The sequence below is a fragment of the Triturus cristatus genome, chromosome 3_1, assembly GCF_964204655.1.
Source record: "Triturus cristatus chromosome 3_1, aTriCri1.1, whole genome shotgun sequence".
Classification (NCBI taxonomy): Eukaryota; Metazoa; Chordata; class Amphibia; order Caudata; family Salamandridae; genus Triturus; species Triturus cristatus.
Window position 1 is genome coordinate 354,011,937 of NC_140583.1, and position 18,376 is coordinate 354,030,312.

Here is an 18,376-nt window from a genome sequence, read left to right on the forward strand (position 1 = left end):
TATGTTGGCAAATTGTTCCCTAGCAGTTGACTTACCTGAAAGGGAAGGGGATCGATTTGGCATATGCCTATGGGTCCTGATAAAACAAATAGCTTGGCCTCTTCTTTGACAGGTTCTTGGAACAGTAGGAGACACAGCTCAAATGGTTGTGTTCTGATCCAAGACACCATATGCAGCTGCCATGCATATTCAGCAAGGACTTTTTCTTAAGTCGTCTGCAAAAGGGTTTCAATAACAAAATCCTACCAGGAGCTATTTGTCCTGCTTGCTGTCAAAAGCTGAGGAATTTCGCCAGTGAGTTAGTGAGGAGAACTCTGGGCTCACAGGTAAGAGGCATAGAAAAACAGGCCACCAGCGCGCCAGTTGGCTCCATATATACTCCAATGTTGGCACATCCTTGGTAGGCCCAGTTGTGGCTGAAGCGGAGATATTGTTTTGGATAAAGCTTCTAGATCTTGCGCCTGGAGGATATTCAAAATTTGAGGAATCTGCGAGAAGATTTGGCCGTGAGAAAGTGTTTCTCAGTCTCTACTTATACCAAATTTCTTTTTTTTGTCAGATTTGGGTGTACTTAATGCTCTCTATCTGACAGTTTCTGTTTGTGTTCTATACTCCCTCAGCCTGTAATGGTATTTTTTTCGTATTTTGCTTATAAAGTGATTCTTCCAGTTTGCTAGTTAATTTTGTCATTTAGCATATGTAGTAGTCTCCCCTCATCCACCCCCCTACCCCCCATTCTATTGCAGTGCCGTTATACAAGTGTTTTTTCTTGTGCTGACAGGATTTCCTTAATTCTTTCAGCCATGAGACACTTTTTTTTTAACTTCTGTTTATTGAAATCATAAGGCAGTACACAATGACAGTAGCAGTGAGACAGGAGTATGGCGACGTATTCCATGTAACGAACACCCACCAATTCTACTGCGTATGATAAACCTGTTGGCAAGCACTATATCCATCACACCTTGCTTATAGAGAACAGTTCCTTATACTAACTTATCTCAGAACAAGGGTAAGGTAAATCAGAAGAAAATGACAGTCTAGGGAAAGAAGAAGGGGAGAAGTGGCAGGGGGGTTGCCCCAAAGCACTTCACATTCAGAGGTGCCTCAGTAGTTGCAGATCGACACACACATCATCTGAGAATCACTAATCGCATTATGGCTGCCTTTATGCAACCACCTCCAATCAGATCTCACCTTCCAGGAGGGAAAAGGAGCTACTCATCCACCACACGAGAAGGGGCGGGAGGGTCGTCCTGCCCTCGCAGACAAGCCTGAAGCAGACCCCAAATATCTTTGGAACGCGAGATGGTATTAAATCCCAGTATGTCTCATGCTGGCTCTGACAATATACTGCGTCTTTAATCCAGTCCTCCAGTCGGGGGGCCATGCGACGACCCCATCACGTCGCCACCCGTTGCTTGCCAAGTAATTTTAGCAATGAAATCAGAGGAGTTGGCCTAACGGCTAGGGCGCTCGACCTGAATCTGGGGAACTGAGTTCGAGTCTCTGCAATGATGCTGAATATCCTGTGATTCTGGGCAAATCACTTAATCTTCCCGTGCCTAACAAAAACATTTAATGTGTCCTCATGTAAAGCGCTTTGATACCCGATTCGGGTCAAGTTTGTGCTATATAAAACTGGGAGAAAAAAATAATAATAAATAACTTCCGCCTGTTGAGGGGGACCTCCCTGACTTATCCCAGTAATTCTGTAAAGGGGGAGCGCTCCAGCTGCAAACTCCTCATCTCATCTATCGCATCAAAGACTGTGTCCATAATATTGCTCTATTCCGGGGACCTCCAGGACGGATGCAGAAAGTTCACGAAAGGGGCTGAGCGTTGGGTGCAGCGCGCTTCATCTATTAAGCCCACTTTGAGCAGTCGTTCCGGTGTCCGAAAGAACCTATGCAGAAATGTTAAATGTATCCGGCTCAGCCTAAATTAGGTGACCGTGCTCTCGCCTGAGCGCAGTAAAAGGTCCAATGTTTCTCCGATATAGCTATACACAGTTGGTCCTCGTTGGACGCGTACCGGAGCTGAGCGCTCCATTTCATGGTATAAACGTGTTATTAATTTGCTCGGGGAGGGGTTCCCAATAAAGCTTTCCAGCGCCTGTAGGGTGGGTGGCGCTGCAGTTAACTCTGCAAAGCCAGCATGCAAGGCGGCTCGTAGTTGGTAATAAGTAAACCTTTCGAGGACAGCGACTCTGGCATCCTCCAAGGCTTGCTGCGGCGTAATAAACGAGCCCTCCGGGATCGCATCACCCATTGAGGTAAGCTGGAGGCTCCTCAGCCTGTTGCAAGCGCCTGCATCTTGAGAGAAGGGCAAGGCGGGGTGTCTGGTCAATGGAATGGAGGGGAAAACAATGCATTCCGTCGCGCCCGCTGGTGCAGCTCATGCCATGCCCAAACAGTGCAGCTAATCGTATCTAATGTGGCCCGCAGCCTGGTTTGTGGCCTACACAGGGCCATATGTAAAGCGATAGGTGCCGTATGATCATGCTCCTGGAGCGGTGTGGGCCTGTGTACTGTGTAGGGTTTTATGCACCTGGGAACTCGACCAAAGAGTCTCACAGCCGTTAGAGCTTCAATAAGAGTCCATCGACTCTGTTCCCTGTAAGCTCATCACATTGCAATACGTAAAAGCAAAGTGTGAATACGGCAATACCGATTGGATTGCTAGGGAAGGCTAAGATTGAAGATAACAGTTATTTGAATACGGGCAGCATACCAACAATAAGCTGTTCCCCTGACTCTTTCACTATTGATATCACTTTTATTCTCAACACAACGACTTGAAATATCTGGTTTTATGAAGCTAAGTTTGGCGCCACCCTACTATAATCACATTACGGGTGAAGAATACAGTTTTCTTCTTCTGGGTGCCATGCCATTGCAAGCGGGAGATGAACCTTCCAGGGCATCCATATAATTAGAGAAACTGAAACTTTTTGTCCTGAAGAAGGTGAAGATCTATCAAACTTTCATCGAAACGCCGCGATGACAGTTTTCTGTGTATTTTTAAATTTGTATTTTTAAACTTGTTTTTATTTGTTTTTTAAAAATGAAGTGGATAAAGATAACGATAACAATGTATTAATTAAAGTATTGTTAGATACAAGTTGGTCACTTTATGTATTTTTCCTTTAAGAACCTAAAAAACTTGTTTTCAAAACAATAACAGTTTTTAATGAAATAATATAGTTGATTATATGTTTGATTTGTGAGTTTCATTGCAACACAATACAGTAGTTTATAAACGAAAAGTTTTCTTCAAGAAAAATTTGTGTTTATTGTTGTAAATTGCCTCTGTCATCTCTCTTGTACACAGTACCTATAGAACATGATCCTGATTTCAGAATTTACTTATATTTTCATTGCTCACTTTCTAATCTATTAGATATGTTTCATAGACCCGTCCCTTTTCTAAGTATCAGGAGTACCTCCCTCATATTTTGGCAACTGTTTAGCGTATAGCCAGTAAAACCCAAATTGTGCTTGTGCACAGCTGTAATAAAGGTCTGGTGCATCTAGTCCAACCTGTTCAAAAGGTCGAGTAAGAATCTACCAGGCATTTCTGGGATGTTCCCCTGTTCATGCCAACGATACCAAACCGGACCGAAGTTTTCGCTTAAAGCACCTGGTGAGAGGAAGGGGAGGTTAATGAATAGATAAAGGAATTTGGGCACTAAAACCATTTTAGCAATGGCCAGTCGCCCCACCATGGAGAGAGGGAGCCATGTCCATGGAGCCAATCAGCTCTCCAACCACTCCATCAGACTGCCATAGTTTGTCCTCCAAAGGACATCTGCATCCCTGCTCAGCCAAATGTCCAGATATTTCATCAGTTCAGTCGACAATCGCAGAGGAAATTCCCAGCAGAACTGCACAGTGGCGTTTGTGAGCGGAAAAATCACAAACGTGGCCCTGTTGATGGATATGCCGGACAATCCACCGAACCTGGTCAATCCTCCAATCAATGGATCTAAGTTTGCGGCTGGTAGTACTACATATAGGGTGACATAATCCATGTACATGGAGACCAGCACCACCCAGGGAGTGAAAGTCAAGCCTTTATGCGCATGGTGCTGTTTAAGGCGCACCGCTAAGGGCTTCTTAGCCGCTGCAAAAAGTATGGGGGAGAGCGGGCATTCCTTCCTTGTCCCCCAGAAGGCTTGAAATGGGGGCGGAAGACCACTCCATTGATCCGGAGACGCACCGTGTACTTAGAGTATAGAAAGCCGATTAATTGAAGAAATTTAGAGCTAAGTCCCAGGCGTGCCAGCAATGCAAAGAGATAGAGAGATTCATTGGAATCAAATCCATTGGTGGCATCAAGAAAGATTGCTGAAGCCTCAAGCAACGCCTTTATCTCCTGGAGAATGGCAAAAAATGTATGCAGATTATGGAGCGTGGCCCTGCCCGGTACAAATCCTGATTGATCTGGCTGCGCTATGAGGGGCAGTAAAGAGAGGAGCCGCAAAGGAATTAGTTTGCCTAAGATATTATTGTCCACATTAATCATGGACAGTGGTCTATATGATTCACAGTGCTGTGGGTCTTTGTCTGGCTTCAGGTTAGTAATAATAAGCGCCTCCCTAAGTGACGGGGGTAATTCACCTTCATCAAAAGACTCACTATACATATTAACAAAATGGGGGGCCAAAATGGCTGCAAACTCCTTATAAAACGCGAATGACAAGCCATCCAGGCCTAGGGCCTTATCTGCTGGAGAGCTCTGATCACCTGTAAAACATCTTCCTCGATAAAAGGCTCATCCAAAAAGCGACGGTGACCATCTTCGAGTCAGGGTTCCTGGATCAAGACAAAACAGGAGTCGAGGTCAGGAGGATTGCACAATTGCGTCAATTTTATAAAGAGAGGAGTAAAAAGAGAGCATTTCCTCCTGCACTGCCATCTGGCCAACAACTGGCTCATTCTCAACAGTGCGGAGTTCGGAAATGTAATCCTTAGCCCAGCCTTGAGACACTTTGAACAGTTGATCTTATTGTGTTGCTGCACTTTTCCTGTGCCAGGGCACAAGGCTTATCTCTTCATGAACTTCTAAATTACCTATGTTCTGTTTCTCAGCCACTTTGTTTCAGTGCATAATTTTCCTTTCTTCAGTGAGATTTGTTCTTGAACAGTACAGTATATGCTCCTGCTGCTGATCCTTCCAAGTCCTCTAGGTCCAGCTTGAAGGGCCCTTGTTAGGAGATCCTATCTGCTAGGTGGCTGGGATTTGTTTTTCCAGGTATCTCTGAACCTGGCAGCTCAATGATGCATTGTCTACTGCTGCACTTCGGAGTTTTTTTTTTAAACCCATTTTATTGAGTTTGTGGAGGACAATGTAAGATTACCATACGATGATGTACTTGTAGGTCATTACATTTGTATATAGGAGAGAAATTGCAGCCCACATCTTATCCAACATTGTAGGACTACACACATTAAACAAAAACAACTGCATCAAACTAATCCCGATTCTACGTGTAGTCACTTGCATGCATCTCATGGTTACTTGTGTCACTGTTACAGGTGTATGGTGACAGTGTAAACCCTCAGTCATTATTGGCATGTTTCAACTTCATTAATTAATTGATGATCTTCTGTAGAGTGCATCTCCATGGGTATGTTCCTATATGTGGCCCACTGCTTCCATATTTTAGTGTGCTTGTGTGGAAATCCACAAGCAATGAATACGGGTCGTTCTAACTCCATAACATAATCTATGCTTCCCTTCCATGTCGATACACAAAGAGGGGTTTCCGCCTTCCAATGTATGGCAATATTCTGCTTTGCAAGTTTCAGGCCCAAGAATAATAAATGTCTTTTACAATGATTACCCCCAATTTCATTTGTGCAATGCAAGAGCGTGAGTTTGGGAGATCGAGGAATACCCCATTTTAATACTGCAGATCGGCTTTGTAGGACCCCCCGCCAAAAGCAATTGAGAGTGGGGCTTGTCCAGACTGTATTTAGGAATTTGTCATCTTCTGAGTGACAGCGAAGACACTGGGGTGAGGCGACCAATCCAGCCCGCCATAATCTTTGTCGAGTGTAGTCTGCACTTTGGGGTTTGATTTTATTTCGTTCTGTAATTTCAATCACACCTTTGTTTAAAGTCTGCCTTGATCTTAGCTTAGCACTTTTTTTCTCCATTCTCTTATTATTATGCGGTGGGCGTTTGTTCATTTTTTTCCTGGTTATGGAATTGTTGGTTCTTGCTTAGCTGTATATTGGAACTGGTAATCCAACATATGAGCGGGTGGGGGGAGTTACCCCCCCCCCCCCCACCCGCTGCAGCCGTGCTAAACATGAAAAATAAAATGGCAATTACATTATTTCGTTGCCATTTTATTTTTCACAGGCCAAGCCGCAGCCCCCAGCTTGCCCCCAGCTGGGAGAGATGGGGGTGTTTCCTCCTCTGCTACCGATTGACAGCAAAGAGAACTGGAGCAGCTAGCTGGATGCTCCAAAGTATGAATGTCAGTTTGGCCGTCACTCTTGCACCCACCAAATTACATGTGCTCTCTGCAGCTGTCTTAGACAACTGGGTGGAGACCAAGTACAGGCCTACAGGGCCTGGAGGAGGGCCCAGCTAGCCTGCTCCATCCAATTCTGGCGCTTCTCTCATGCTGGTTACCAGCACGAGAGTAGCACCAGGATTGATTAATGGAATTGATTGGAGCAGTAGCACTTTGAGCCGAGGGACCGGATCGATGAGGACATCGGACGTGCAACAAGCAAGGTAAGTGACTTTTTTTATTTTTTATTCATAGCCACTCGTCTTGCCTTCATTCATGCAGACACCCACCCCCCATTTCCCCTCCCTTCCTATATAGCTACCTGTCAGCCCCCCCTGTACATACAAGCATTCATGCACCCAAACAATTTTTTAAAAAGTACTTACGTAAGGGAAGCATAAGGCACCGAAAGGATCTGGATGCTTCTGGTAGGGAAGGGAAAACCCAATGATCCTGCCTTCTCATCTCATTGGCTGACCTTGTTATGGGTTAACCAATGAGAGGAGGACCTGCCCAACCTTTTCACAGAGTGAAATAGGAAGAGTGAGAATTACTTACCCCACCACACTCTGTGATGTGGAGTCCATGATAGACACTCAGCCCTTGGTACTTAAGGGCTTAAAACTGAAATACCCAGAACTTAGGCTATCAGTGATGATCCTCTTCATCACGAGGGGGAAGGCCTTGCAGTGCTTTGCCAGGCTGAGCAGGGCTGTGAAATCTTCAGCCGGTCAAAGCTTGGCTCAGGCTGCCAGATACCTGGGCATTTAGCACATCTACAGCGCCTGTCTGCCTGACCCAACCATGAAGAGTGTCTGTCAGGCTGACCTTCTGGTCAGCCTGACAGGCACTCTTTATGTTTTGCAAATCAGTGGGGGAAGTTTCGCCCTTAATGATGGGCCGCCTCGTTTTTAACAGGACCTTGATAGCGATTAAGCAAATTAATATTAGAGCCCTCAGTTTGTCTATGGTGGTAATCCATTCTGTGGGAATTTAGTACATTAAGGTATAATGACAATTGAAAAAGGAAATGCACGCTCGAGTAAATTTGGGTGCTGGATGGTGATGTTCACATTCACTTTTATGCGTTTGTGGTTCCTCAGTGAATCTGTTCTAGCTATTGGCAGGCTTACTTCTACCCTGTGCTCCTGTGCAGTCCTACTCTCAAGGCTGGGTTAACAATGGACTATTCTTTAGCATCCTTAAGTTGCAGAAATAGTTTAGTGCTCTGCCAACCTCTGTGGCAGGGCATTCTTTTGTAAGCAGGCGGGGATGAAGGGGATTGAGCATCATTGGCACTGGAGCTTTATAGAGTTTGTGTGTGTTTCCACAGAAACACCCGTAAGAGTTTATCATATTACTTATTGACTTTATCGGAGAGGATATTCAGCTCTGCAGCTATGCACTTGTGATGGTGTTATTTTGTACTTGTTATTCGAGGGTGGGTGCAAAAGGGATCCTGTTGACTGCAGTTTTGTGATCCGGTGGCCGTCCTGCGTTCCAGGGAAGCAGAGCAGGATCATAGTCCTTGTATGTAGTTGGGCAGTAGGCCTGTGTTGATATTGTGGATACTGCTTGGAGGGACAGGAGATTTGTGGCTGTGCTGCTCACAAATGCAGATTTACCATGTGCAATACATTTGCATAGGGCCTCAATTCAGGACTACCCTTACTTTACCACATGTAACAAAGGGCGTAACAGTCTTACAGTTTTTAAGTCGAGCCTAGCGCATCGCGCATGTGCTGCTCTAGGAAAACGACCTCTTGGAATCACTCTGGACTTTTCACACACTCGTGCGTGTGGTTTTAAAAAAATTCTATTTGGCTTTGCGTGTGTCTTTGCACGCAAGTGGGCAAAGGCAGGTGCTTGTCTCACCTTCCCCAGGAAATATATCCGCCAAGGGCCTACGACTTGCGGTTATGAGCAGCGGCGCGCAGTGTGCCCTCTGTTATGTGTCAGAATTCACACGAGCGCATGTGCACTACTCGCGGGATGCTGCAACTGCATTCCTCGCATCCCACGGCGTTTTGCCTTCTGGAGCGAGCAGCTGCAGTGCCTTTTTGAAGGTGCTTTAGAGATTTTGACTGAAAGTCTAGAATACTAGAGTAAGGAGGCACCCATGCTGAGATTGACTACCACAGCCTTCCCCAAATAATGCCAGTTTAAGGCCTCTGCTCCTTCCACAGACTTGACTGGATTTAGCCGCAATCACGCCACTGATCTTTAGTTTGAACAAAATCCTGTCTGCAGATCACATGCAAGCTTGTATCTGAAGCAGAGGAAAGAATGCTCCAAGGCTCGTGAAGGCAGGAAATGTTCATGTGCACTGTCACTCCATTCGGCTGACAGGAGCTACACCAAGCGGATGTTTGTGAAGTGGCGCGAGGAGGCTCGTCACGTGCCAGCCCTGGATCTGATACTCAGTACCCTGTTCCTTCCTCCACGGGCCGTGGGATCTTGCCCCGCCCACCACTCGCCTTATACAAGATGGAGCTCGCGCCAGTGTCTGCGTCACCCAAAGGCCTGTGCCTGCCTACAACGCTGCCAGTCACTCGATATACCGCTGCGCTAGCAACTGACCCTTCCTTTCTTTTCTTTTAATTATAAATATCTTTTCATAGCTTTGTACAGGTGTAGTTGTCTTGCCGGCAGAGTTAATGTACATACCGGGCAGGCCTGTAGGTTTAGCTGCAGACTTGGGATAGAATAAGTCTTGTGTAGTCTGACACACGACTGACTCCGGCCCAGTTCTTTGCTGTCCTGAGACGCTCCCCCTTGTGATGTATTCTCCTGAAATTAATTTCGCCTACATTACTTCCGCAAACACAACATCCTGTACACAATAAAGTTAGCAATAACCAAATAAGCACTTAGCATAATTTAACTTTATGCTGTCTACATTCTGTCACTCTCCTTCCCCCACATGCCGTTTTTAGGTGGAGCCTAGCTGAGGCAAAAAACATACTTCTCGGTGCTCTTCCGAGATATGTGCCGCTATATTATTTAAGGTTCGCAGTGTGTGGGCATGCCAGTGGGGATCATGTACTGCATTGCTAAACACCCAAAGGCGAGACCTATTGGCTATGCCAATGCTTGTTCTTTATTGACAGCAATTTTAGTATTAGATTCTAAATAAGACCCGGTCCACTCTAAATAAGACCCTGTCCACAGAACTGCATTGAAAAACTACAGTCGTACATAAGCGTGAATATGTGCATTCTTCAGACTTTAGTAAACACCTGTCCCAGCTGTTCTTCCTTTCTAAAGTCATCAACCATCACTCTATTCATATTCTCCGTTTAACACTCGTGGAGGAATTTGTTATTATTATTATTGTTGCCGGTTTTGTTATCATTACAGTTATTATTGTTGTTATTACTATTAATGTTAATGTCTACTATGTGACTGATGTGCTACGTTACCAATAAAGAATGGTGTGCATACATAGAGTTGTGTAGTATTTTGCATATCTTGACATGTTTGTTTTCTTTTGCGAAATAATAAAAAAATTATTTACCAAGCTTGATATTGACTGTACAGAAGTTGCTGTACCAGAGACAGTTGGACTTCATTGCTGTGCACTCATGTTTTATGTTCATAAAAAGCAAACCTTTTTTGACATAGGGCGAGTTAGCACACTCTTCTCATCATTTCTGTATCTTTTTTCCAGGCCGTTGGGTATGTGTTGGAGGGGTTAGCAGACCCATTTGTCCGAACAGGCCATCACCTTGCTCTTTACCAGCGTGCGTTGCGTATTAGAGAATCAGCCAGCTGTAAGAAGTTGCGACACCTGTTCCAAAATATGCCTGTGATCGAAGTAGAAGATGTCACCCATGTGAGTAAAATCAGTGATTGTTTCAACACTAAGTATAAGTCGGAGAACCCCACTTGTCCCTCCAGGCCACCGTCTTAGTCTTTACATTGGCACAATGCATATATGAGAATCCCCCAGCGGCACAAAATTATGAAACCTGTTCGAAAATAGACCTTTGCTCGCAGTGGAAGGTGTCACCCCTGAGAGTAAAGTTAGTAATTGGTCTTTACACTCAAGTATTTGGAAAATCGTATACTGTAGCATTGCTTTCCACCTTCGTACTGGATAGCCTGCTCCTTTCATAAGGAATTGGTTACTCAGACAGTAGTGTTATGAACATATATATTTTGTTTAGTGCTAGCAGTGTTAAGGAATTGACAATTGGTGTATTCATTATAGAAATATAGAAACACCTCCAGAACACCATACAGCCAAACAACATTGTAGGAAAAAGATTTTGCAGAGTTTCACATGCAGCAGTGCCATGTTGACCTACCTTTTTTGTTTTTGTTAATTGTACATATTTTATAAGCTGAAACCTCCTGATAACATGCAGTTCTGGCCTGCATCAGAGATAATAATTTATACCTGCTCTTATATTCACTGGATGGTGGTACTTCAGACATCCTGATGGAGTGATAAAGAGCAAATGCAGAGCCACGGACTTGGAAGATGAAGGTATCCCTGGCTGAAAGACCCATGCAACATACGTGGTCACCTATTTTCACCTGTGTCAATTAAGTTAATCTTCTGGACTTGCACTATGACCAGAGCAGAGTACAGGTTGAGGAATCTGTTGTGGGGGTAAGGGTGGCACTCTTCGGTGTGAAGACATTGCCTGGCACCGATCAAGTGGATTATTTTGGGTGTACACATCCTCCAAACTATGTCCACTGCGAAGGAAATGTATGTTTGTGGTATGTGTAGGTGTAGATGCACCTGCTTTGCATACTTCTGCCATCTCGTGCTTTGCCTGCATGTGCACAACTTGTTTTTCGTCGAAGAAGTCTCAAGATATAGTGGCTCCTTTTATAACTGGTAATGCTCATGGGCATCAGCTCTATTGTTAGATCTTCTGCCGTCGGCGTTTAATGTGTATCAAAGAGCTCTGTACTCGTGGACAGATCAATACTTGGTCTGCAACCTCTGCTTGTCACCAGAGCATAAGAAGACCTCCTGCTCTGCCTGCCTAACTTTCCAGTCCAAAAAAAACATCCAATACCGTCAGGTTCATCGACTTGCACGATGTACCATGGAACAGCGGCTAGACTAGGATACGCCTGACATCTTCAGGGACGTCAAAGGGGAGGCAGATATCGTCACTTTTGCCGATTAAGCGGCTTCCTTTCAGCCTGGAGCCAGATTCACTTTTGGACTCTGAGACAGCAGATCGGCATCCCACACTGGGCCAATGTTCGCAGACGTCGACAGTGACTACAGATCCTTACAGCTCTTAACATCATGTCGCCCCCTCTGAGATTCGGATGTCGGCCCACAATTGTGGCCACATCCTTTCGGCCTGCCACTGCATCCCAGCCATGGCCAGCACCACCCTAAGGCTTTAGTGCCGACACAACTCCATCCCAGGCTCTGAGTCAGCTGCCCAAGACCTTGCCTTCCTTGGTGCCCTCTGGAGTCTTGGTGTCAGCACAGCATGGCTGTTTGGAGCATAACCTTTAGCATCGAAACCTGCCTTGGAGCCTAAACATCCTTTGTCACCCAGTCGACCACCCACAGCAGACTCCCAGAATCAGGAGTTACCAATTCTACAACGTCTCCGAGAGGAGTTGGACACTCTGTAAAAGAGACTGATTATTTACCCCCACACAGGGAAAATTACAGCTAAACCATCACCTAGGGTCCAGGAGACTCTTCCTCATAAAAGGAAGCTTACCTCCGAGGAGCAGCTTGCATTGCAGCCTCCACCACCCCCGAGCTGAAGAAGCATCAAAATAGAGGCACTCTCTCGTCCTTGTGTGCCTCCTCCTCCACTTCTCCCTCCTCCTCCACCATCACCACATGGACCTCCTCCGCCACCTTCTCCGGAGGGTTCACCACATTCATCATACGGGGAGGGGAGTTCTCTACACCCTATGAACCCTTATGATGACCATATGATCCTGTGCCCCGGGATGATCCCTGAGACGATTATGATGCGGTTACACTGACTCGTATTTATATCAAGTCAAGCCCTTCTCTCCAGAGGTCATTCATAGGTAGGCTACCTTCCACAATGTAGATGTCCACACAGTCCCTGAGGAGAAAGACTTTCTCATTGAGATGCTTTCAGACACCCAGCGTTCAGTTCAATACCTCCGCATGCTCAAGTGCATGTTAAAAAGCGCCACAGACACCTTTACGGACCCGGTGAAGGCTAGGGTGGTAACTCCCAGGCTGAAAAATAAATACAAGCCCTCCCCTTCAGACCCTCCTTGTATCAGAGGTCAGCTCCCACCTGGCTCATTCGTGGTGCATACTGCATGCAAACGGGCTAATGCACAGGGGATCGGGGATGTGCCACTGTCAGATAAGGAGACTAGGAAGATTGATGTAGCAGGTAAGAGGGTGGCCACTCCATCTGCCACTCACTGGGGTATCGCCAACCGAGTTGGCTTACTCTCCAAGGATGATAGGGCCCAGTGGGATGAGATGGCAGACTTGATCCAACATCTCCTGGATCAATATAAGCAGCGGGCACACTAATTAGTTGCGGAAGGGTAGACTATTTCCAACATTGGGATCCGGTGTGCTGTAGACCCCACGACAACGCTGCCAGGGGCATTAATTCCAGCACTATTCCTGGCTCTGTGTCTCTTGCTTCAAACTGAGGTCCAGCAGAGTACTCAGGAACCCAGGGAGTGAGTTGTACAACATTCACACATATTTCCTTTTGCAATTGTTATCATACATTATTGTAATAAAATCATGGAGTAAAAAGTGTCTTGCAGTGGTAGCCGCTCAACTTTGGAGGAGTGGCTTCCACGTCTTCCCTTACCTCGACGATTGGCTGATCAAGAGCGCAACACAGATCCAGTGTTTGGCTCACACCCTACCCACCATAGACCTACTACACAGTCTAGAGTTGACAATCAATACTACAAAGTCTCTTCGCCAGCCCCTACAAATCCAACCCTTTTTAGGGGCATGTGCTGTGGTTGGGAAAGCATTCCCCAGCCCCGCACAAGTTCAGGCCTTTCAGACATCGCTCCCTCATTTTCAGCCACATCTCCAGTAACAAGACATTCATGCTTCTCCTCTGTATGATGGCTTCTTAGATTGCAATAGTCCCCAACACCCAGCTTCACTTGCACCCACTGCAGGAATGCCTTGTAGCACAATGATCACAAGCAGAAGGTCACTAGAAAGGTCTAGTCCTGATATTGGGGCCATACTAATTGCTCTCTGCAGTGGTGGAACGCCAGCAACCTGTTGCAGGGTTGGGCTTTTCCGGACCTAGTTCCGCAACTGAACATCACCATGGGCGGATCCCTCACCAGGTGCGGGCCACACTTGCAAGGCCTCAGTGCCTAAGGCTTGTGGGCACCCCATCAGCAGGGTCTCAAAATCAACAGCTTTGAGCTATTGGCCATCTAGCTAGATCTCAAAGCCTTCCTTTGTCATGTTCAGAACCAGGGTGCCCTTAAATGCATCGACAACATGACCGTCATGTACTAAGTGTAGACAAGGGCAGAATACACTTACTACAGTTTTCACGGCTAGCTTTTAGCATTTGGCGCTGGGCATTCCACCACAGAGTCCATCTTCTAGCGGAGTAGCTTCCTGGAGTGGACAACAACTTTGCAGACCTGCTCAGCAGGAGGCAGCAACAAGTCCATGAGTGGGAACTCCACCTCAAACTCCTGTTCTCATACTTCTGCCACTGGGGATACCCAACGTAGATCTTTTCACCACCACCAAAACCAGAAAATGCCCAAATCTCGCTTTCAGGTACCCACACCTGCACACGCTGGACAATGCGGTATGGATGACCTGGTCAGGAACATTTGCCTACACTTTTCTGGCTCTCCCAGTTCCTCCGTCTGTGATTCAAAGGCTACTCCAAACCTCCCCTACACTCATCCTTGTGACTCCCACGTGAGTCAGGCAACCGTATTTCACAACCATCCTCGAGGTGTCTGTAGTTCTTCACGAGGAGATCCCCAAGTGGCCGGATCTCCTCACTCAACATCAGGGCAAAGTCAAGCATCCCAATCCGAAGCAGCTCAACCTTGCAATTCGGCTTCTGAGGTTCTCGAGTTCAGCTACCTCAAATGACCTCATGAGTGAATTTCTATCCTCAAGGAGGCTCACTGCCCCACTACTCATGCCTGCTATGTAGTGAAGTGGAAAAGGTTTGTTCACTACTGCCTACCTAAACACATTGATCCACTAAATCCAACACTGCAAGATATTGTATGCTACTTATTTCATTTGCTCAGGCCTAACTTTCACATTCATTTGTTTACATTTGGCTGCAGTTGCAGCACTCCCAACCAGGTGGAGTGAGGAGTAGGTTCCCGGCACCTGTTTCCGGTAGAACTCATGACGTTAACTCTTTAGTAACGCTAATTCCTCTGCCTGCTAGTCGATGAGGCGTGATTCAAACCCGAGTTGGGTTGGTCCTACTCTTTGATAAATTAAGGTACCTCATTGTTAGGTTGACTCAGTGATTGGTTCACTTCTACAAACCAACCACTGTGTAGATAGTGTATAACTATAGGACCTGACGAATTGGCAAGTGATTCTTTACACAACAGTCGAGAAACATGTTGACCATGACTACGCAAACCTTGACACCTCTGATCATTATAATCACTGGTGACATCCCTGATGTTTTTAATTGAGACAAGTGGGCTAGCAGATTAAACTCATTTTGGAGCACCATCTTGCCTCATTTTATTCTCCCACACACTTTCTTATCACATTTACACCACAAGGCCCCTCACCCGGACTTCACCCATACAGCTTGGGAAAAAGATCTCTGCGAAAGAGCCCTTTATAGGGTGCCCGTCAGGCATTGCAGCTCCGGCCTGACGAGGAGCAAACCCTATGAGGAAGCATGACACCCAACCGGGTATGCGAGGGCCCCACTTCCCACATTGGGAGACACGCTGACTCTACTTTAGAGCAGGGGTGTTGACCAACCTAGCCTCCGACATTTCCATCCCTCCCCTACAGGAACTCCATACTCCTTAGTTGCTACGGGCAGTTGCAGCACACCTACAGAATAGGGAACACACTTCAGTGCCTGTTATTAAAGCCTTTATGGAGGGACTTAAAAGGGTTACCCTCCCTCCCCCCCCCCCCTCCCCCCCCCTCTCCAGATTACCCCAAGTCCCTTCCAGAAATCTCAGTGTGGTACTCGATAGGCCTTTTGAGCCTCTTAAGTCTTGCCCTTTATAGTTTCTATCTTGGAAGGTAGCATTTCTCGTGGCTATCACCTCTATAAGGCATATGAGCAAACTCCAGGCTCTCACACTGGAAGAGCCTTTTTTCCAGGTTCACGCTGACAAAGGCGTTCTTGGGACTAACCTAAACTTTTTTACCAATGATGGTATCTCCTCTCCACCTCAATCAAACCATCGAGCTCCCTGTGTTCTTTTCACAGCCAGACTCAGTAGCAGAGAGACCCCTCCCACACACAATAGATGTAAAGAGGACCCTCATGTACCACAACTTATAGGACAACCATTTTGTGAAACCCCACAACTGTTTGTCGCCTACTAAAACGCACAAAGGAAGCACAATTTCAAAAGCAACGATAGTACAATAACTGGTCAAGTGCATCCAGACTTGATACGCTAAATCAAAACAACATCTCCCACCACCTAGGCCACATTCTACACGAAAGAAGACAGCTTCCGTGACATTTCTAGGTAACATCACTATAGCTGACATCTGTTGGGCAACTACCTGGTCAACCCCACGCACGTTCACCATGAGGATGTGCTAGCGCATTAATAAGCTCTAGTGGGCCAGGGTGTACTACGTACTCTTTTTGAATGTTTACCAACATCCTCTGGCTAGTCATTGCTTACGGGAGAACTTTTTTACCTTCTGTGCAGAGCATGTGTATCTACGGCTACACATGCCACAAAGAGAAAATGTTACCCTGTAAACATCTGTTCGGGGCATGTAGTGCTGTAGATTCACATACACCCACCCTCTTACGTGGTAGCGTTTGGTTGTTGCAAATGCCTTTACTTTTATTTTCTTTCATTCCTAAATTTTGTAGCATGGCCATCTTCCTGCACTTTCTATGCTCTGTCTCCATCCTCACCCGCCATGCAGGCGAACAATCTAACACTGGAGTTAACGCCCATGGCATTACCAGTCATAGGAGGAGTTACAATACCTTGTGATTCGAAAGAGATTCCTTCGAGCCCAGGAGAATGTAGAGCATGCAAATCTACCGCACCACATGCCACAAAGAGAGACTTGCATGGTAAGTAACGTTTTCCTTTTGGGGGACTTGCGAGCAATAAATCACTTTATTAGCAGTGACCATGTTAGGTCACATGAACTCAAGGGAATCGAGACAGAACCCATCACTCTCAAAGAATCAAACTCCCCCTGCCTCCCATTTGTTTGTGCCGTCTTCCCTGGAAGTAGGTAACCAAACTCAATTGGCTGAAAAGAAAAGTAAATTCCTTAAGCAACCAAAAAGAAAAGCTAAATAAAGACTACTACCTGGCAACAGCGCAAATGAATAGAAAACAAACCCTAATTCCTGCCTACTATACGAATTACAAGTAAAGAAATCTATTTCCCTCTTGCCTCAGTAATGACTCAAAGACCTTTTGCCACACATGCCCCTTCAACTCCACAGAAAGACTACAATTCCTGTAACAGTCTAGTAAACTTAAGAGTTCTAATTTACTACTGGCCATCTTAAATAATAGTGTAAATTATACTCTAATTTAGGGCACAAAGGATCAGACTTAACTTTCACTCTCAGCAAACTAGAACGGGATTCTGCACTTCATTTTCCTCCTTCTACATCCAAGTTATGCCCAGGTCCCAACCCTTTTGGATATAGTACCCTGATCCATTTCCTCATGAAAGTACGGATTTACTCTCCTCCTCTTACTAACTTCCTATGCAAAGACGTCCCTAGCACTTGAAGGATCGTTTAATCCCTTTGTCACCTTCAAATTATTCAAAAATTGCAACAAAAACCTGAACCTGAATCTTCAAAGAAAACACCCCATCACAGACTGCTACTACAGCAACAGGAACGGAAAGCAAGCAAAAAAACAGACCTGCTGTTCTTCTCGTTTTCTAATTCGTTTTTTACCTGACTGTGGCATGGCCGCCACCACCCGGAAGTTTCTCAACATTCTTTTTTTGCTGGCGGCGTGCGAGTTCAGCCTCATGTTTCCCCGCTGTTCGACCTTTTTGGCGCACAGTCTACCGCAGGATCTCTGCTTCCACATACTTCACTGCTCTCTACATGCCGACAGACCCCAGGTGCCCCCGGCAGGACCACGCCATGCGCTCCCGCTTCGGCACCCACAACGGCAATTTCCACTGCGACGAAGGTCTGGCTTGCTACCTGTTGCGGATGCCGTCGCAGTACCAGGTAAGAGGACGGAAATAGAGCTTGCATTTAGCAGTTCCCCTGGCGGACTCTTCCTTTATACATTTGGAAATGAGGGTGCATTTATTTTGTATTTAAATGTAGCACTAAATGACGTATTTGCATTTTTGCATAATTACGCAAAATTCCAAATAATTTCCCCTAAAATGTCGCGTAATTATGGGGTAAACCCATAATGTTCTCTTTCACTATTTAGGATTTTGGGTGTTACAAACATGCAAGGTGAAGGGCATCTGAGATGATTTATGGATTTGACTTTTTCTGTAACTAGACGATTCAAGCTACTGAAATCGCCTGAACAGGGGCTTAACCTAGGCCCCTGCATTGCACAGGGCTCCACCCTTCAGCAGACGGCTTATAAATATCTGATGCCACGTTCTGCATGGAGGGCATCGTTTCACGATATGCCACTACTGCATGAAGGTGGGTGTCC

At 45.9% G+C, this 18,376-nt stretch overlaps 1 protein-coding gene across 4 annotated transcripts in view; it reads left to right on the top strand.

The window, feature by feature from the left end:
• FAN1 (FANCD2 and FANCI associated nuclease 1) overlaps positions 1 to 18,376 on the top strand; it is a 208,452-nt gene that overhangs the window by 129,439 nt on the left and 60,637 nt on the right. For all 4 annotated transcript variants that reach the window (XM_085644089.1, XM_085644090.1, XM_085644091.1 and 1 more), the window contains one exon: positions 10,200 to 10,364. In XM_085644089.1, the coding sequence (XP_085500215.1) occupies positions 10,200 to 10,364 (165 nt within the window). The remainder of the gene's footprint in view (positions 1 to 10,199; positions 10,365 to 18,376) is intronic.